Raw genomic sequence first — 16298 nt, 5'->3', positions numbered from 1 at the left:
TACATCTTTTTCAAATATTCATTATGTAAAATTAATGTAAGGAGAATTCACTTTACATGAAAAGGCAGCAGTTGATACACAGAGTATTTCACTCATATTACTTGGGCTGTCAGTATAATAGTATTGGAGTATGTTGTAAGTTCATAATTTTCAAATCTGGGAGGCATTTTTTATCTGTATGGGTACACGTTATGAAACAGACATGATCAAATCGTTGCCTTTCCATACTTTGGTGTCCTCCTGCACTGTATTGTTACAGTCATTACACTGCTGCTTCTACGTATGTCTGCCTACTTTAGCTTGTCTATGGATAAATAGGGAGCTGTATGATGAATCATTGCTTGCATATTATAGTGGGGAGGGCAGAGGAAAAACAGTGCCTACTTCTAAACTCCAGGTGAAAGGAAAATGCAGTTGCAGAAATAAAACAATTGGCTTCCAGCCTATGAGCAATGAGTTCCATTAGTGTCAGGCCCAGACAAAAGCTACGGATAAGTCATGCAACAAGACACATAAAGTTGATGATCAGTGCTACCCTGCAGTGCAAATTTCATTGCCAAAAGTAAGCAAAGCAACTGATTGCAGGTGGAAGTTAGCGAATTAGGGTCTCTGAAACTTTTGATTTTACAAACTAAAACTTACACGTTTCTCTGCTCTATACCTCTATTTATAGAACTTCTTATTTGTCCCAAATTTCCCCAAGATTTTAAGGAACGTGGGAAAAAAAATTCTAGATGCTATTCATTGTGCTTATCTGTATGTTAATTCTTCAACTGTACAAACCTGTCAAAAAAATTAAATGTGATTTTGCTCTCTTTTAAAATTTATTCTAGCTTTGTAGATCTGCACTAGTGGCAACATGGAATACAAAAACAAACAAACAAAAAAACCCAGAAAAATACTGTTTTTATGAGCAGGGATGTCTCTTCACCAGAGATGAGGTCTCTAAGATGAAGAAAGCCACAGTTTATGTAGTCTGTTGATTTTTTTCCCCAAGATTGCTGTCTTTGTGCATAAGACTCATGTCTCCCCACTTGGTGATAATTTCTTATTAGTAACTGCTTCAGACACTTATGGCTCAAGTTCCTCTTAAGATAACTGGTTTTGTACCATCTTGACTGGTAACATGTCTGTTTCTTCACAGGCTATTCATCAGGCTGTGGTAAAGGTGGATGAGACTGGCACTGAAGCAGCAGCTGCTACAGGCATGGAAATAGTGCCTATGTCCGTTCCAGTTGTCATTAAAGTGAACAGACCCTTCTTATTGATCATAACTTTAGAGGAGAACATACTGTTCATGGGAAAGATTGTGAACCCTCTGGAAAAAGATTAAGCTAATATACACATTAGGTATGCAGTTAGCACCACTGTTAAATCCAGCGTTTCGCCTGATGAGCATGGCATGGCTACAGAGGGCTCTCCACCTCTTAAACTATGTTATTCACTGTTTTTTGTAGTTGAGACACTTCATCAATTTAAGTTGTCAAAGTTGCATATTTGTTTGGACTTTTTTTTTTTTTTTTTTTTTTTTTTTTAAAGAAGAAGAGGGTTGCATCCAGGCAAAATTATCATTAGATCTGGAACAGAATAGGCCCATGTGATAGTGACAGCACAGATACATTTTCAAGCAGGGAAGATGAGGAGCATTTGAGCATGTGGGTGGAGAGGATTGTGCAACCCTGCTCCTTCCCTCATAGTTGTGGCTGCCTTTTTACTTTTTTTTTTTTTTTTGCATTGATTGATAAGTGGGTGTAAGTTATGGCATTTAACTACTGTGCCCATTTTCCCACCAAATCTAGGATAGATTTTAACATACGTGCTTACTACCTTGCATAGTACCATTTTCCAGTGAGTCTTGCTTCCTTGCATTTTGGCTGTTGTGGAAACTAGGCTGCTACAAAGCTATCATAAGAAAGATGTGTTTTTCCGTTGCAGATATATACTAGTCTGTCCACAGTTTCTGTAAGACTTCTCAATCCATGCTCATTCCAGGGCGAATATATCAGAATTGGGTCTAAGAAAGGAAAATGTAGATCAGATCTCTGCAGTTCATCTCCCTGGAGCAAACTTTTGTGAACCAGATGTACAGCTTAGAGCATCTACAGGATTTCTTCCAGCCTGTTCCTGAACCCAAATCAGCTTCTAGAGGAAACACTAGCCATCTCCCCAAGGTGCCAGTGCCCATAGCAATACCATTTGTCTCTGGGAGATCACCCATGGTAGTAAGCACCATTGCAGTATTGTTTGTAGGATAGAGCACCCTACCGGTAACACCTTATACCCCACTGGTGACTTATACTGTGTCTTTTGACATGAACCCTTCTGTTCCCAGACTGTCCAGTAACACGATATTGGTACTCTATTTCTCATCTCCTTCATGGTTAGTATAGCAGCAATATTATAGGTTATGTTTTCACTATTAAAATACAGAATACCAAAAGTCACATTCATAATGTACATGCTTATTTATTTTTTCTTAACTTTACTTTTCTGTCTATTTTTACTTCTTTCTGATCATCATAGAACATCTATCAGTGTTTTATTTCTGTGCCCATGTTCATGATATATATCTGATCTCTGGTTGCAGGAGGGGTAAATTATTGAGTAAAATGGGTTAGTGTGTTAATGGGTGTTAAGCATTAACAACAGTCTTTGTATGGTCTTGAACTACACAGAAAAATGTACTACAGTAGAACAACAATGAATAAATATGACGTTAAAAGTTTCCAATTTTGCTATTTTTTTCTGTAATTCTGAGCTAAGAATTAAGAAGTATGGTTTAAGCAGGCTTTTGACCAGTATTTCTTATTGACAGTTATTCATACAGTGCTCATATACACTAATCACCATGGTAATAACAGTAATGATCTTCAGAAAGCTCACTCTCTTTGGTCTGAGCAGAAAATCCCTGGTCAGTGCATAGTGAGTTATTCCTGTTAGGAGGGGAATTGTTGAGAGGGTTGGGGGCTCCTTTGATGCAGCAGTGTTTATTTGAAAGGCAACATACAATGTGCTTATTTTACTTTACCAAATTTTTAGCTTCATATGTGCCTTTCATCATCTCTGTTCTGAAAAGGTCTCTCTCGACTACCTCTGAGAGCTATGTTATGACATTTGGCATGTGTATTGAGCTGTGGATCTTGTTTCTTCAGGTATCTTATTCCATAAACAAAATATGGTTGCTCTTAGATTCTGTACTGAGTTGACACTGTCAACAACATAGATCATAATTTTTTTAAAAAACATATATTTTAAAGATTATTAAAGAAAAAAATGAGAAAATTTCTTTAGGGTCTATCAGCACTTTGTAGAGGAAACTATTTCTAAATAAAATCACAGTGATACAGCAGGGAAGACAAATTCATCTATGTAGTAATCAAATTGGACAACAAGGAAAAATAAACTCACAGCCTCCCAAGATAAAGTTAGATATACTCAACTGACTTTCATTTGCCTTTGATCACATCACTGGATCCATAGAAAATCTTAACAGAGGGCATTTTTCTACAAGATCTTACAGAGCTTTGTATTCTGTGTTTATGTCCACACACCGCAGAACATTCCAGGTCACAGTATTATGATATAATCCGATCTTGCAGCTTGCTTTCCTTAAAAATGTGTAGCAAGAATAGATGTACTTCCAAAAACAAACAAAAAAACCAGTCAAACCAAAACAAACAAACAAAAAAAGGCTGACTTAAAAAGGAATGGTAAAAAGAAAAAAAAAATGCTATATTAACATGTTAATGGGAATTATGAAGAAAAATTTCAGAAAATAGAAGTTGTGATCAAATTGGGGAAGTTGAACTGGGGAGTGGGACACCAAAACATTAAACAGAAAACTGGAATAAGACAGTGAAAAAACAGCTTTGAGAGAAAAAAAAATATTACAGAAGTCCTAGCAGCTAAATAATATATTATATTTCAAAGACATCAGAAACCTGCCAGAGAGCCAGAGGGGCCAATTCATGTTCAAAGTGTACAAAGGAGTATTCAAGGGGGTAATGCCAGAGTAGAAAAGCTCAATCCATTGCAGATGTACTTCCTTTGCAGTGGTTGAGCCTGAGGAACAATTTCAAGATGAATTAACAGTAGAAGAGATTTTAGGGGGAAAATAAAAAGAGAGAAAGTAACAACAAAGTGCCAGGACTGCTTAGTATTTATGCCAGAGCTCTTAGCTGTCCTAAGAAGAAAAATGTTAAAATTTCCACAATGGTGCCCCATTTAGACTGGTGTCTGTATCAGAGTAGTAAAAAGTTACAAATATAACTTTTAAAAAAGATACATGTAAACACGCAGTGAATTGAAGGTCACTTATATTACTTAGTTCAATTTCTGAATTTTGGAAACTAGAATTTGTAGTCATATGAATACATATGACAAAATATTTAAGAATTAGTATAGCTTCGCTGAAGAACTCTTTGAAATTGTTGATATGTGTGTGGATTACAATTTGATTGATATATTGCACAAATTCTTCAAAAGGATCTTAAAAATATATATAAGCTAGGAAGAGAGGGAAGATCCTCCTATGAGTTTATAAGCAATAAGTTCCGAAAATCCTTCAGAGAATTCAGAAATCATTTCAGAATGGAATGAATTTTGAGGTGACATATTTTGCTGATGGTCTCACCTTGTTCACAGATTTTAACAAACTGTATGTAAGGATATAATTGTACTAAATGACTGGCTGATAAGATGGCAGTGGGCAGCGGAAAATTGCCATCCAAAAATGGAAAACAAAGAATATGAAGAGAAAATCCCTTGTCTAATATATGGCATAGTGGTCCCTGACATTAGATCTTGCCATTCGAGACAGAGATTTTGCAGAGGTGATGGATAAACCACTGAATTTGTCATCTCCGTTGCAATTTTTGGGTTGTTTACAATGTTTTTTCATGAATTTTGTTGAATGATTAAAGCAGATCAACTTTTGTTAGTATGCTTGTATGTGATTTTGATCTTTTTTCAATCATTAGTCATAATTTTTTCAATCAGATGAGTGAGGGCCTGGCTGTTTATTAGAATATGCTCACAAAAAGATTCTAACCAGATCTATTGTATCTTACCTAATGTTTCCGGGTTTTATTATTTTATTTCTCTATCAAACATTTAATTTTTTACATTATTTATTTTAATGGAAAGATTTTATTACTAGCCTATTTTTCCCACCTCATAATACTAGTTTTAAACTATTTTCCCTCTACATCTTTGTCCTTATAATATACAACAGATCTGCCTTTAGTCAATTTTAAAAAGGACAAATAAAAATTTGAATGCCAAAAATAATGTCTTCCTCATTGTTCAGGTCCACTATGCAACAACTGAAACAGAAGATTTTTCAATCCTTACTAGATCCAATCAATACTGAGGATAATGACCATCTCTACAGTCAGTATTTTTCTACAACAGCCTTTGGATAAAACTATATGGGTATTATCTTCATCTCCAGTAAAATATGTTTCTATCCCAACAGAAATCCCAAGATGTTGAATTTGCCAAAGATGGCACATATAGTTAAAATCTCAACAATTCTCCTGAAAATTGTTTTGAAACTTTTGTCTTCCATTTTATTGATAAATGGTAGAAAAGTTTTTAACTTGGTAGCATCCTATAAAAATCCTTGTGGAATATTTTCATCATTTCTGTTTGAAAATGCCATCGAAGCCAGAACATTCCTGAAAATGTTCTAACTTCCTTGACTCTGTTTCCTTAAATGGAAATTGCACCCTCAGAAAACTTCCAAGAAGTTTTTCCAAGAAAAGTTTGTCAAGGGAACTGTAGTGGGGAATAAGGGATGCAGGCACACTGAAGAATCTGTCTACTTGCATAATGCCTGATAATCTGTCAGATGCAGAAGGAAATGAAGTTTGTGACGTACTTTGTACTAAATGAGTAATTTTCAGACCACAGATTTGTAGCTCAGTTATGAGCTTACTGTCGTCAAAAAAGCAGAGATAGGGACTCCCATCTCAAAGATTTGATGGATTTGGTTTTTACACTAAACTATGAAGAGAAGAGTAAATTTTGCCTCCTTTGGAGACGGTGCAGACTTCTTAGGCTTAGCCCTATCTTGCTGGATTCTGTTTCTGATAAAGAGATCCTAGTTATTGTGCTTCAAATCTTACTTCAGAAGGAATCTCAATAGTTCAGAGGTCTCCAAAGAGCAAGGGATGCTAAGTGTCATCTGTACTGTAATATTTGGGTGTTGGGTTTGAAGTTATAGTAATTAAGAGTGTGGAGGCGAATTAGAAAAACAAATGTGTTTGTTAAGAGATTAATTCAATCATCATTAGTAGGAGAGCTGGAGCATTCACAAAGGCTGGAGACCAGTTCAAACAGGTTTCCATAATCCCCACCCACCTAAACTCAACTAAAGGCATTAATTTAATAGGATTGCATCATCCAGGAAAAAAAAAAACAACAAAAAAAACCAAAAAAACCCAAAACAACGTACACACCACACTCTCACTGCCTGATCAATGAACTTGAGAGCAGGGCACGATCACCTAGTTCTTATGACCTTATTATCCTTTTCTGATCTTTACATATGGGTCCTATTCTGATTGACACCCACCCCAGGACTGCTGTAATGCTCTGCTTCAATATGGAGGAAGACAACTGGGTATTCAGTGAATATCAGTCCAGGCTTTCTCTCATCTCCAAAAGTTTTTGCTTTCAATGAAGGATCTTGTTGTGATTCTTTAGGGAATGCTTCTTTCATGATTCTGCAAAAGGCTCTATTGGATATCTCATGGTAGAGGGAATGGAGAAGAGAGGCCTGGTTCACCAAGGAGATGAGAGTTGTCTGCCGATGAGAGTGACTGTTGTTGAAAAAGAATGTTAGAACAGATAACAATATATAGGATGCAACACAAAATAGGTCATTGACGGTTTTGTTTAGGGAAATTGGGGTTCTGTCTCAAAATAGTCACAATTCAGTTTTCTGTTAGAATTAACTTATTTGAGATACTTTTATAATGCATCATTCTGTGGAACAATGGCTCTTTATAGATTCAGGTAGTGTTTTTATAAGCCATATGATGTGGGCCTAAATCTTCTCCCTATATAGTTAAAAGCTGTAGTCAGAAAAAAGCTGAATCTACACTAAAAGTATTCAAAACAAAATTGAGAGCGGACAACTTTCTCTGTTTTTCATTTGGTGGGTTCTTGTTTTTGCACCTACATTTCCAAGTAAGCAGTTTTGTATAAGTAGAGAGACTGATGGGGAGCAATAAAAAAAGCAAATTACCACTGTGTCTTGCAATCACACTCCGGGTCCTTTCTTCGATCATTAGCCAAAGTCTGTATCATGTGCCTGGGCAGCTGTACTTCTGAGTCACACGATAATGTCATTACTGTTTACTTCAAGCCACTTTGATCAGCTGTACTTGATCACCTGCATGGCTGAAGGTAGGCACTCAATTCGGTATTGCTCAGAAGTACAAAGCAGGTATAGGAAGCAGCTCAGCTGAGATGGTCCCAGATAGCAGGGTCAGTAGACCAACTGGGAAGATGAAGAAGAACATTTTAATGAGGGCTTTCAAAATAATAAAAATTGCTTAAGTCCTGAATTAGTCATTGGGATGGTTCTTGTTAACTATATTTTCATGTTGTATAGACACATATTTATTACAATTTTAAGTACTATATTACTGTTTGAAACCCATAATTAATTGATTAATTTCTTTCTTTCTTTAATGCAAGTACATTATTAGGAGAGTAGGATGGGCCAGTGGTTACAGCAATGGGCTGGGACCTGGAAGTTTCTGCTTTCCTTCCCAGCTCAGCCACTGATTCAGTCCATATAAACATAGCTTCCTGCCTGCATATAGCTACTGACAAAGGATGACAGTCTTTTCATTCTTTAAGATGTCAGCACAGGATTCTGATGCCTAACTGCAGATAAATAATATGAGCTTGAAAGCACAGCATCTACACAAGGCTGGCAATAGGGGAAAAGGTTCAGATGAAATGCTCCCAGCTGTCAGGGTCTTTACATCCAAGTGGAAGGTGAAAAAAACCTTTTCAGTGAACACAACAGTTATATACATCTTTATGTTCTCATACAGTAGTCTTGTGCTGAATAGGTAACAAATATTTGCATTTCTTGGTCTTAAAATATAAAGTTCTGGTAAAAACATTGGCTCAGAGTGTCCTGTGATGCATACAAATTATTAATACTTACAGTTTGCGTGTGCTTTATCACCTCCTTCTGTGCTGCAATGCAGGTAACACCTCTTGGATGCCTGTTATAAGCACATCAACACATTAGTGTGAAGGAAGTTTGCAACTGAAGATCATTTCCAACTTCTCTTTGAAGCTATATAAATGAAGCTGCGGTCCTGTAGATCACTGGTTTTCAAACGATGTAGTATTATTGTTACTGGGGGGGTGCCATAGTCTGAAAATGATGAAAGATAATCCTGTTTTCTTTAAGCTGCATGGAAGTAAAATGGTGCTCAAGACCATTGAGAGCAACTTTGTATATTCATATTGTTTTTCATCTTATCTAAATCAGGAAACTAAATGTGTTATTTTCATCTTATTCAATGAGGAAACTGAAGTCCAACAGTGTTACTGATGTTCCTAAAGTCAAAGCTAAGCTGCTCAAAAGAGCTGGTGATTTTTCCTGAATTTTCAAACCAGTACTTTGCTCATCAGGCAGTCCATCCCAGCCTGAAGTCATTCCAGTATTTTCAACTTTATTTGGACAATGAAAATGATTCCTGAAGATCTTTATAGTAAGTAAGATTTTAGCATATTTATTTTTTGTATTTTTCAACAAATATTACTATTACAAAAACACAGAATCTCTGGGCTCTAAATAAAGGTTTCTAATGTTAGAACGTGCAGTCTACCCTTCTGCTCCCTTTTCGGGACAGCTCCTGTCATCTGCAAAGTTCTGTGTCTTACCTACCAACCTGCACTCTTCCGAAGCAGCAGTAGGAGGTTTATTCATTACTGCTACACAATACATGTAAGACACCTGCTACATTGTAGTAGGTAATTTGTAACCGAAATTGATCTGGTAACTGAAAAGCTGTTGATTAGTATAACCACTGATCTTTGCTATTGGTATAGCACATAGGTATCTCCAAAAGTAGTTCCTCCTATTTATTTCCATAGAAATTACAGCAGATACAAAGAGCACAATAATACTATTTGACAGAGCAAATGCTCAGCTACAAAATGCTATTTTTTAACATAGTCACCACCATTAGCTATTTGGCAGTGGTCACTTTGGGAGAGCACTGAGCTGCAGCAAAGTATTTTGCTGATTGTTGGCAGCAAGTGTTAGTGGTTCCAGACAAAAATACCCGGTTTCTGGTAGGGTCCCAATTGCACAATGTTTACACTAAGCTCCTCCATATGGTCAGGGGGAACAGACCAAAAGTTACAGCCACTGTTCAAAAAGCTTGATTTGTTCAAAAAAATTTCAGCTCCATTGACAGAATTACGGAAACTATCTTTGGAAATACTATTTAATCAATATTTGCTTTCTTCTCATCTCATCTCCATCTCCCTCCCCTGCCTTTCTGTTGTTGTTGTTGTTCTCTTCTGTGTTTTATCAGGTCTGTTTAATATTTAACAGTGGAAATTAAGCAGAAGATGATTTAGCAGTACAAGTAACAGTGTGGAGAAGAACACGGTCTGCTGACTGCAGCAGGGCTTCTGCTTTTGTAAGTACTGCAAAGACATTTTTCTTAAAAACTTGAAAGTGATGCTTTCTGTGCTTGGTGACTTTTCATGCTAGGTTTATTACACCTGTGTTCTTGTAAATTTGTTAGGTGTGGATGTTGCTATGAAATATTAATTTGTAAGTAAGGGGCAAGTGGGACCTGCTGATCTAAGGGAATATGACCTGAAATTAGAATCAAGCAACAAAGTCATGGGGACTTTTACAGAGTTTTGCAAAGCAGAATACTGATGAAATCACCTTTTATTCTGGATGCAAGCTTTGCTGTGACTCAAAATTAGCATCATCCCACTAGTAACTGAACAGCTAGGTCCACATATAAACTCTTCTGTTTACTTAAAATATAAAACAACTGAATTGCTAAGGCCAAGCTCTCTAGTAAGTACTGTTGTGAGCATAGGGGTGGATGAATTTAAATTTAATTGCATCTATTATTCTCATAGACAAACTAACCTGTGGTTTAGCACTTAATTAATTTCTGGATTTCCAATTAAAAATACATCCCAGACTTAATAAAGTCTTTATGATTCCTTGGCTTTGACTTGATAACAAAGAAATCTCAGTGGCTTGAATTTTCTAATTTCAGAATGTTAAAATTGATATGTCTTACATCTCTAAATGGAAAATTATGCAGGGAAAACTTGGTGACAATATTTCAGTTCTGGTAGAAGTAATACTAAGTGAGGTTTTTGAACTGTCCTGTTAACAGTAGAAGTTAAGGACAGAACTATACCTCACAAATGCACTAAATCCATATTCTTTACTTCAGAAAGTCTTTCCAATTTGGGTTAATTCCTGTATGGAGACAATAAGTGATCATGACAGACAAAAAGTCTTGTTTTTCACTTAATTGTGCTATTTCTCAAATAGCTAGAGAAGAACAGTCTATGATAAGTTAAACAAAAATACTTTTGGAAGTAACTCTGTACTATATTGTTTCTTCATTTTTCTGGAATATGGGAGTGTTTTATTTTATTTTGTTTTTCTGGAAGAAAGTGAGAGAGATCTGCTTAAAATAGCTGCTAATATTTGAATCATGTTTCCATCTAGGTCCATACTCCACATTTTGTGTTAGAGTAACTAAAATTTAGCATTATCTCCTCTCACTGCAGGTTGCAGCAGTGGTTAATTATACTCAGCATATTCAGATCCCAGGAAATATAAGATCACAGACTCAGTGTCTATGTCATTGTGTCATTGTCTATAAACAAAACAAACCAAGACAAAACAAACAATAAAGATCACCATACAAATAAATAAATAAATAAACTGGTTAATCACCAAGAATCCTGTAGATACAACTGCTAATAGAAACTTTACCTAGATCTTGTTTAGAAAGTAGATAGAGTGGATCTGGGAATGAACATGAAAGCAACAGAATCTCACCTTATCAAGAATTTGGAAAGGACATTCCTGGAAGAAAAGAATACTAACAGACTGTTGGCTGGAAACAGGAAGAGTAGTAATAAAAATAGAAAATCTTTCAAAAAAAAATAAATAGGGAACTAAATTCAGTAAACTCCTTGTTCCAGCTCCTATGAAGGAAAGGAAGCTTGCATGAAGCATCCCATATCAGCACTAGAACAAGAAACCCCAATTTCCAAGGGGATTAATCTAGAATGTCCTTTGATTTCCAAATGGAATGTGTGCTCCTCTTTTCTTGATGGACTCAGGACCTTGCTGCTCTAGAGGGAGCCACACATTCCATCCAGCTGTGGCTATCAAGTTAACCCATGGTGAGAGGCACAGGCCCTTTAACAAGTTATAAATATTTGTTGCAGACCCTGAAAGAGAGGATCTCTCAGTTCCAAAAAGCCCCTCATCATCTGCTATTTCCCACATCTTTATACCCAGCTTTGAGTGCTCTGCTAGCATAACATCAGTTTCTTCCAGGTTTTTGCCTTGAATATTGCCTTAAACTTTATGTACATTTATGGGAAGCTTTCATCCTTTTCTTATCAGCTGTGGCCAATGACTGGCCATGAATAAGCAATGATGAAGTAAACAAAAGTATGAACTTAAGGTGTGCTGGATAGCTATGAAAGCTGCTTGTGAACTCTCTTGAGATTTCTCATGTTTTCCAAACTGCATTTAGGCAGCACTTTGAAGTATTTGATATCTTTGAAACCCACACCCCTGTTTACTTCATAGCAGTGTGGTTTGTTTAGCTGTACCCTATGTAATCCAGGAAATAAAATATTATTATTAATAGAGACTATTACAGACTTTGGCTCTACACTTTCATTGCCACTGGGGAAGAAAATTGTCTTTTCAGAGCAGTTACAGTAGAACATTATGATTTTTTAGAACCTGACGTTTTCTTCAATAATTTGGTTGAATTTATTAGTGACACAACATTATTTACTTGTCTTCTTTAAGTATTTTAGGTACATTGGATATTTACAGTTGCGCTATATAATATTTGTCAGTACAAACTATTCATTATTTCTTACCACCAACCTCATCATTACCTTGTGCTCATCTAATGATTGTTTATTTTATGACAGAATAATTTGTAAAGAAAATGAAGTATCACCTGGACCTGTGTTTATTCCTTGCTGGTCTTTGTGCTGTAACACAGTGTCACCATGGAAATGTTTGCCATGAGGTCAACAATACAAATCTACGTGATGGAACAGAAAATTTATTAAAGCATAACTGTCAAAAGCAAGGCTCCAGCTATGCAGATTTTGCATTTAGATTTTACAAGCAGGCCATATCAAAAGAAGCTGATAAGAATATTTTCTTTTCTCCCATGAGCATCTCCACTGCCTTTGCCATGTTAGCTGTCGGTGCTAAGTCAACCACCCTGACCCAAATTTTTGAAGGACTGGGCTTTGACAATCTGACTGAGACTCGCATACGTGATATACACGAAAGTTTTCATAAAGTTTTAGCAGTACTGAACTGTACTGATGTTAACATCACATTAAATATAGGAAATGCCCTTTTCCCAGCTATTGGTTATGAGCTACAGGAGCCATTTTTACAAAATATTCAACAATTTTATGATGCAGATTTTTTTTCTACTGATTTTCATAAACCAGAAGAAGCAAAATTGCAAATCAACAACTATGTAAAGGAGAAAACCCAGGGGAAAATTCCTGAATTAATAGCTCATCTTGATGCAAAAACTATACTGGTTCTTGTTAACTACATTTATTTTAAAGGTAAGCTATATAATATTATATTCCAGTGGATGGTTTTGAAGCAAAACAAAGAAACTGTATGGAAAGAGCTAATCTGTGGAGGACTTTAAAATTAGAGATTAGATCTTATCAAAAGCAAAGTATCTGATTACTGAGAAATTTCTTGATTTTGGCCTAGTTTGTCCAAAATTTGTGTACAGAGAAATCTCACTCTAGCTGGCTGCCTCATAGCCATGGACATCTCATAGCTTGCAGTGTCACTGGTCTGGGACATAAAAGCTAAGGATGTTTTTGAAATCTCAATGCTGTGCCAGTCAATCTATTAGGGGCCTAACATCCTTGCACTTCCAGGGTCTCTAGAATCATGATAAATCTATTAGATATGTTGTGTAAAAACTTGGGACCCACCATGTTGAGGATCTGTGCTTCTGAAGCCCTGCTTGGATGCTAGAATCATTTGTTTTGTTGAAGAACTCCTCGTCAGATTGAGGGCAGTCAGTGTGCATCTAGTATGGGACATCCCCTGATATGGAAAATGGAAGGACAGGAAAGGTGTAACTCGATCCTGTGGCCAAATCTTAAAGTAGGTGAATTTAGGTAACATACAAGAAACAAGAGATGAGGAAGCATGGCTACAACAGAAACAAGATTCTCTCTCTCACCTGTGCTGATCATGCTTTGATTGTTTTTCAGCTGGACAGGACTTTATGCTAAATTTACTGCCCAGCTAAAATTTATCATCATGTATTAAGCAGAATGTTGAAGTGATCTAGTAATATTCCTCTCCCATAAACAGTTCTTCAGCTTTCTATCATGTGGTCTGATTTATATTAGCTATTTTTATGATATTCATATGTTTAAATGCAACATTGTCTCCTTCTCCCCACCAGCTGCCTGGGAAAAGTCTTTTGATTCTGCAGATACCTACGAGGATGATTTTTTTGTGAATCCAAATGAATGTGTTAGAGTTAACATGATGCAGCATGAGAGCGACTACAACAGCTACTATGACCGGGATCTCTCTTGTGAGGTGATAGAGCTGCCTTACAAGGGCTCTGCACAAGCATTGCTCATTCTGCCTGATGATGGAAAGATGAAACAAGTGGAAAATGCTCTTTCCAAGGAAACAGTTTGTAACTGGCTTAGCAAATTTGAAATCAGGTAACTCTAGGTAGATTAATTACTATATTTTAGGAAATTATATTAATGATATTAATAGAAAGCATCAATTTCAGACCTTCTTCTCCTGGATTTAGTGTACTGATTTCATAAAATGGGATCTTAAATTATTCCAGAGATAAGTCAGAGAGGAGTATGACTGATAAGCAACTGTAGTCTCCCTGACCTGATAGAAGTGGACTTGGTCTTGCAACCATGGCTGACTTGTCAAGCTACCTTTTTTTTTTTTTTTTTGCTCATGCATTGATGATAACTAATTCATTTTGTTTCATTCTACCCTACATTTTTTTCTCCTTTTTCCTTGTTTTAGGCTTTCCACAATTTGTCTGCTTTTTCTCTGTAGTCTTCTAGCCACAAAATTCTGATGGGTACATATGTCTTGACACTGGGGTGAAAGAGTGACAATGAAGATATTAGTTTGTTTTTATTCAAGGGTAACTACAATTAAAGAAATGTTGTATGTACAAGAAAATGGATTGAGGCATCTCTCTGGGTGTCCACATATAAATGCTACCATTAAACAGATTAGGAATTAGATGAATACTGTCAAGCGTCATTGAATTGCACACTATCCAGCCTTCCAGCTGAAACAAGACTACTGTGCTTCACCAGTGTTTTTTTTCTTTGTTCAACAGAAGAGTGCATCTGCACTTACCAAGAATTTCAATTAGTGGATCTTATGATGTCAAAGATTTGTTCAAGGAAATGGGCATTACTGAAGTATTCTCTAGTAATGCTGACCTGTCTGGAATTAGTGGCAGCCGAGCACTCCAGGTTTCACAAGTAAGTGGATGGACAGGTCCAGTGATGGGGTGGCTGTTAAGTGTTTCTGATCAATTTTATATGGGATTTTTAATGGCTTGTTTTCCCTCCTTGTCCTAAATTCATAAGCAAAACTCATGATTATGTTCAGGGCCTTCCATAAACCCTGGAACAATGGAGGAAGTATTGCTAGTGGAAGTCCAAACCATCTAAGAAAATAAACAACAGTTGTTGTCCCCCTGTACTCAGGATGGGTGAGCCTGAGTCTGCTGACCAGGCCCTCCTCATTCAGTTCTGCCATGGAAAACACTCCTTGCAATTTGTTCGAGATTCAGTATTACAAAAGAGTTTGGTCTGCTGGATTTTATTCTTCCTTTTCTCTCCTAAATATTCCATAAGAAAAGAGGTTATCTTCACCTCCTCTTTGCTGTTGTTTTTGGTTCTGTATAGCAGCTCCACAACGTTTGCTCCTTTTCCCTGCAGGCAATTCATAAGGCTTTGCTGGTACTTGATGAGACTGGAACTGAGGCTGCAGGAGCCACAGCCATAATCCTTACCAAAGTTTCACTTTCTTCTATTACCATCAAATTCAACAGACCTTTCATTGTGCTGATTTTTGACAAAGCAACCAGTACCACACTTTTCATGGGGAAAATTGTTGATCCCACTATGAAGTAATTGCTGAGTTACTGGAAGTGTATTTGGCATGAGTTACAATGGCAGCTGTGTTTGCACATGTGGGCTGGTTAATTCTGCTATAACTTCCCTGGTTGAGAAATACTCAGAATTAAATGAAGTAGTTCAGTAGCAAATAGGTAAACAAACAAAAAAAATAAAACACCAACAGCAAAAAAACAACAAATGCGCAGTTTAAAAATATTTTAATATTAATATGTTAATATTAAAACAATATTAAAATTATAATTGAAATATTAATTAAAACATTTTAATATTAATATTATTAATAACATTTTCCACTGTTGAGTAATTCGAGTTATCAATACTCTTTCCATATTTTCCTTGGAAGGGAGATTCTTGTAGAGTTCTGTTGTTTCAATAAATGTTTTCTCTCTCTAATCAGTTCTGTTCAGATCACTTTCAGTTCTGAGTTATTCAACACAAGCTTTGCTCCAGTGGGTAACAAGCCACTTATAATGAAGCTATCTCTGTTCTTGGACTTACTGATGATCAGTATTCACCAGAGCCAGTCCCCACAGAGTTCTTTCTCCTTTATGTATCTCTTTGCTGCCTAGATAGTTGTCGTTATCCTTCAATCAAACTCTCTGTCAGAGTCATTCTGAAAAGACTTTAACAACAAAAAAAGAAAATTTCCAAGAGAACAGACTCATTCTACTGTAGCACTGTCTTTTTGCTGTCCACAACATCATCAAAAAAATAGTGAAAGACAGTGACATTAAGTATAAATTGTCAAAGAATTGTCCTGCAACAATGTTGTCTATGAACTGTTGCTATGGCTAATGAATAAAATAAACATATATTTAAACCTA

General features: G+C 36.3%; 2 protein-coding genes and 1 long non-coding RNA gene across 4 annotated transcripts in view; 2 read left to right on the top strand and 1 right to left on the bottom strand.

The window, feature by feature from the left end:
• The window catches only part of LOC110401128 (serpin A3-4-like), a 25430-nt gene extending 22705 nt beyond the window's left edge, over positions 1–2725 (top strand). For both annotated transcript variants that reach the window (XM_021401850.1, XM_021401849.1), the window contains exon 5: positions 1145–2725. In XM_021401850.1, the coding sequence (XP_021257525.1) occupies positions 1145–1333 (189 nt within the window). In that variant the 3' untranslated portion in view covers positions 1334–2725. The remainder of the gene's footprint in view (positions 1–1144) is intronic.
• LOC110401129 lies at positions 2451–11318 on the bottom strand. The gene is made up of 4 exons (XR_002440266.1): positions 11087–11318; positions 8189–8249; positions 7253–7507; positions 2451–6824 (listed from the first exon to the last, which is right to left on the bottom strand). It is a non-coding gene; the product is annotated as an uncharacterized LOC110401129 (long non-coding RNA).
• On the top strand, positions 9577–16298 carry LOC110401127 (alpha-1-antiproteinase F-like). Its single transcript, XM_021401848.1, has 5 exons — positions 9577–9683; positions 12208–12870; positions 13740–14010; positions 14664–14811; positions 15274–16298. The coding sequence occupies exons 2-5, from the start codon at positions 12225–12227 to the stop codon at positions 15466–15468; spliced, it is 1260 nt and encodes a 419-aa protein (XP_021257523.1). The 5' UTR covers positions 9577–9683; positions 12208–12224; the 3' UTR covers positions 15469–16298.

This window comes from Numida meleagris, chromosome 6 (assembly GCF_002078875.1).
Source record: "Numida meleagris isolate 19003 breed g44 Domestic line chromosome 6, NumMel1.0, whole genome shotgun sequence".
In the NCBI taxonomy this organism is placed as follows: Eukaryota; Metazoa; Chordata; class Aves; order Galliformes; family Numididae; genus Numida; species Numida meleagris.
Note: the sequence above shows the minus strand (reverse complement) of the source record. Positions and strands in the feature narration are given on the sequence as shown.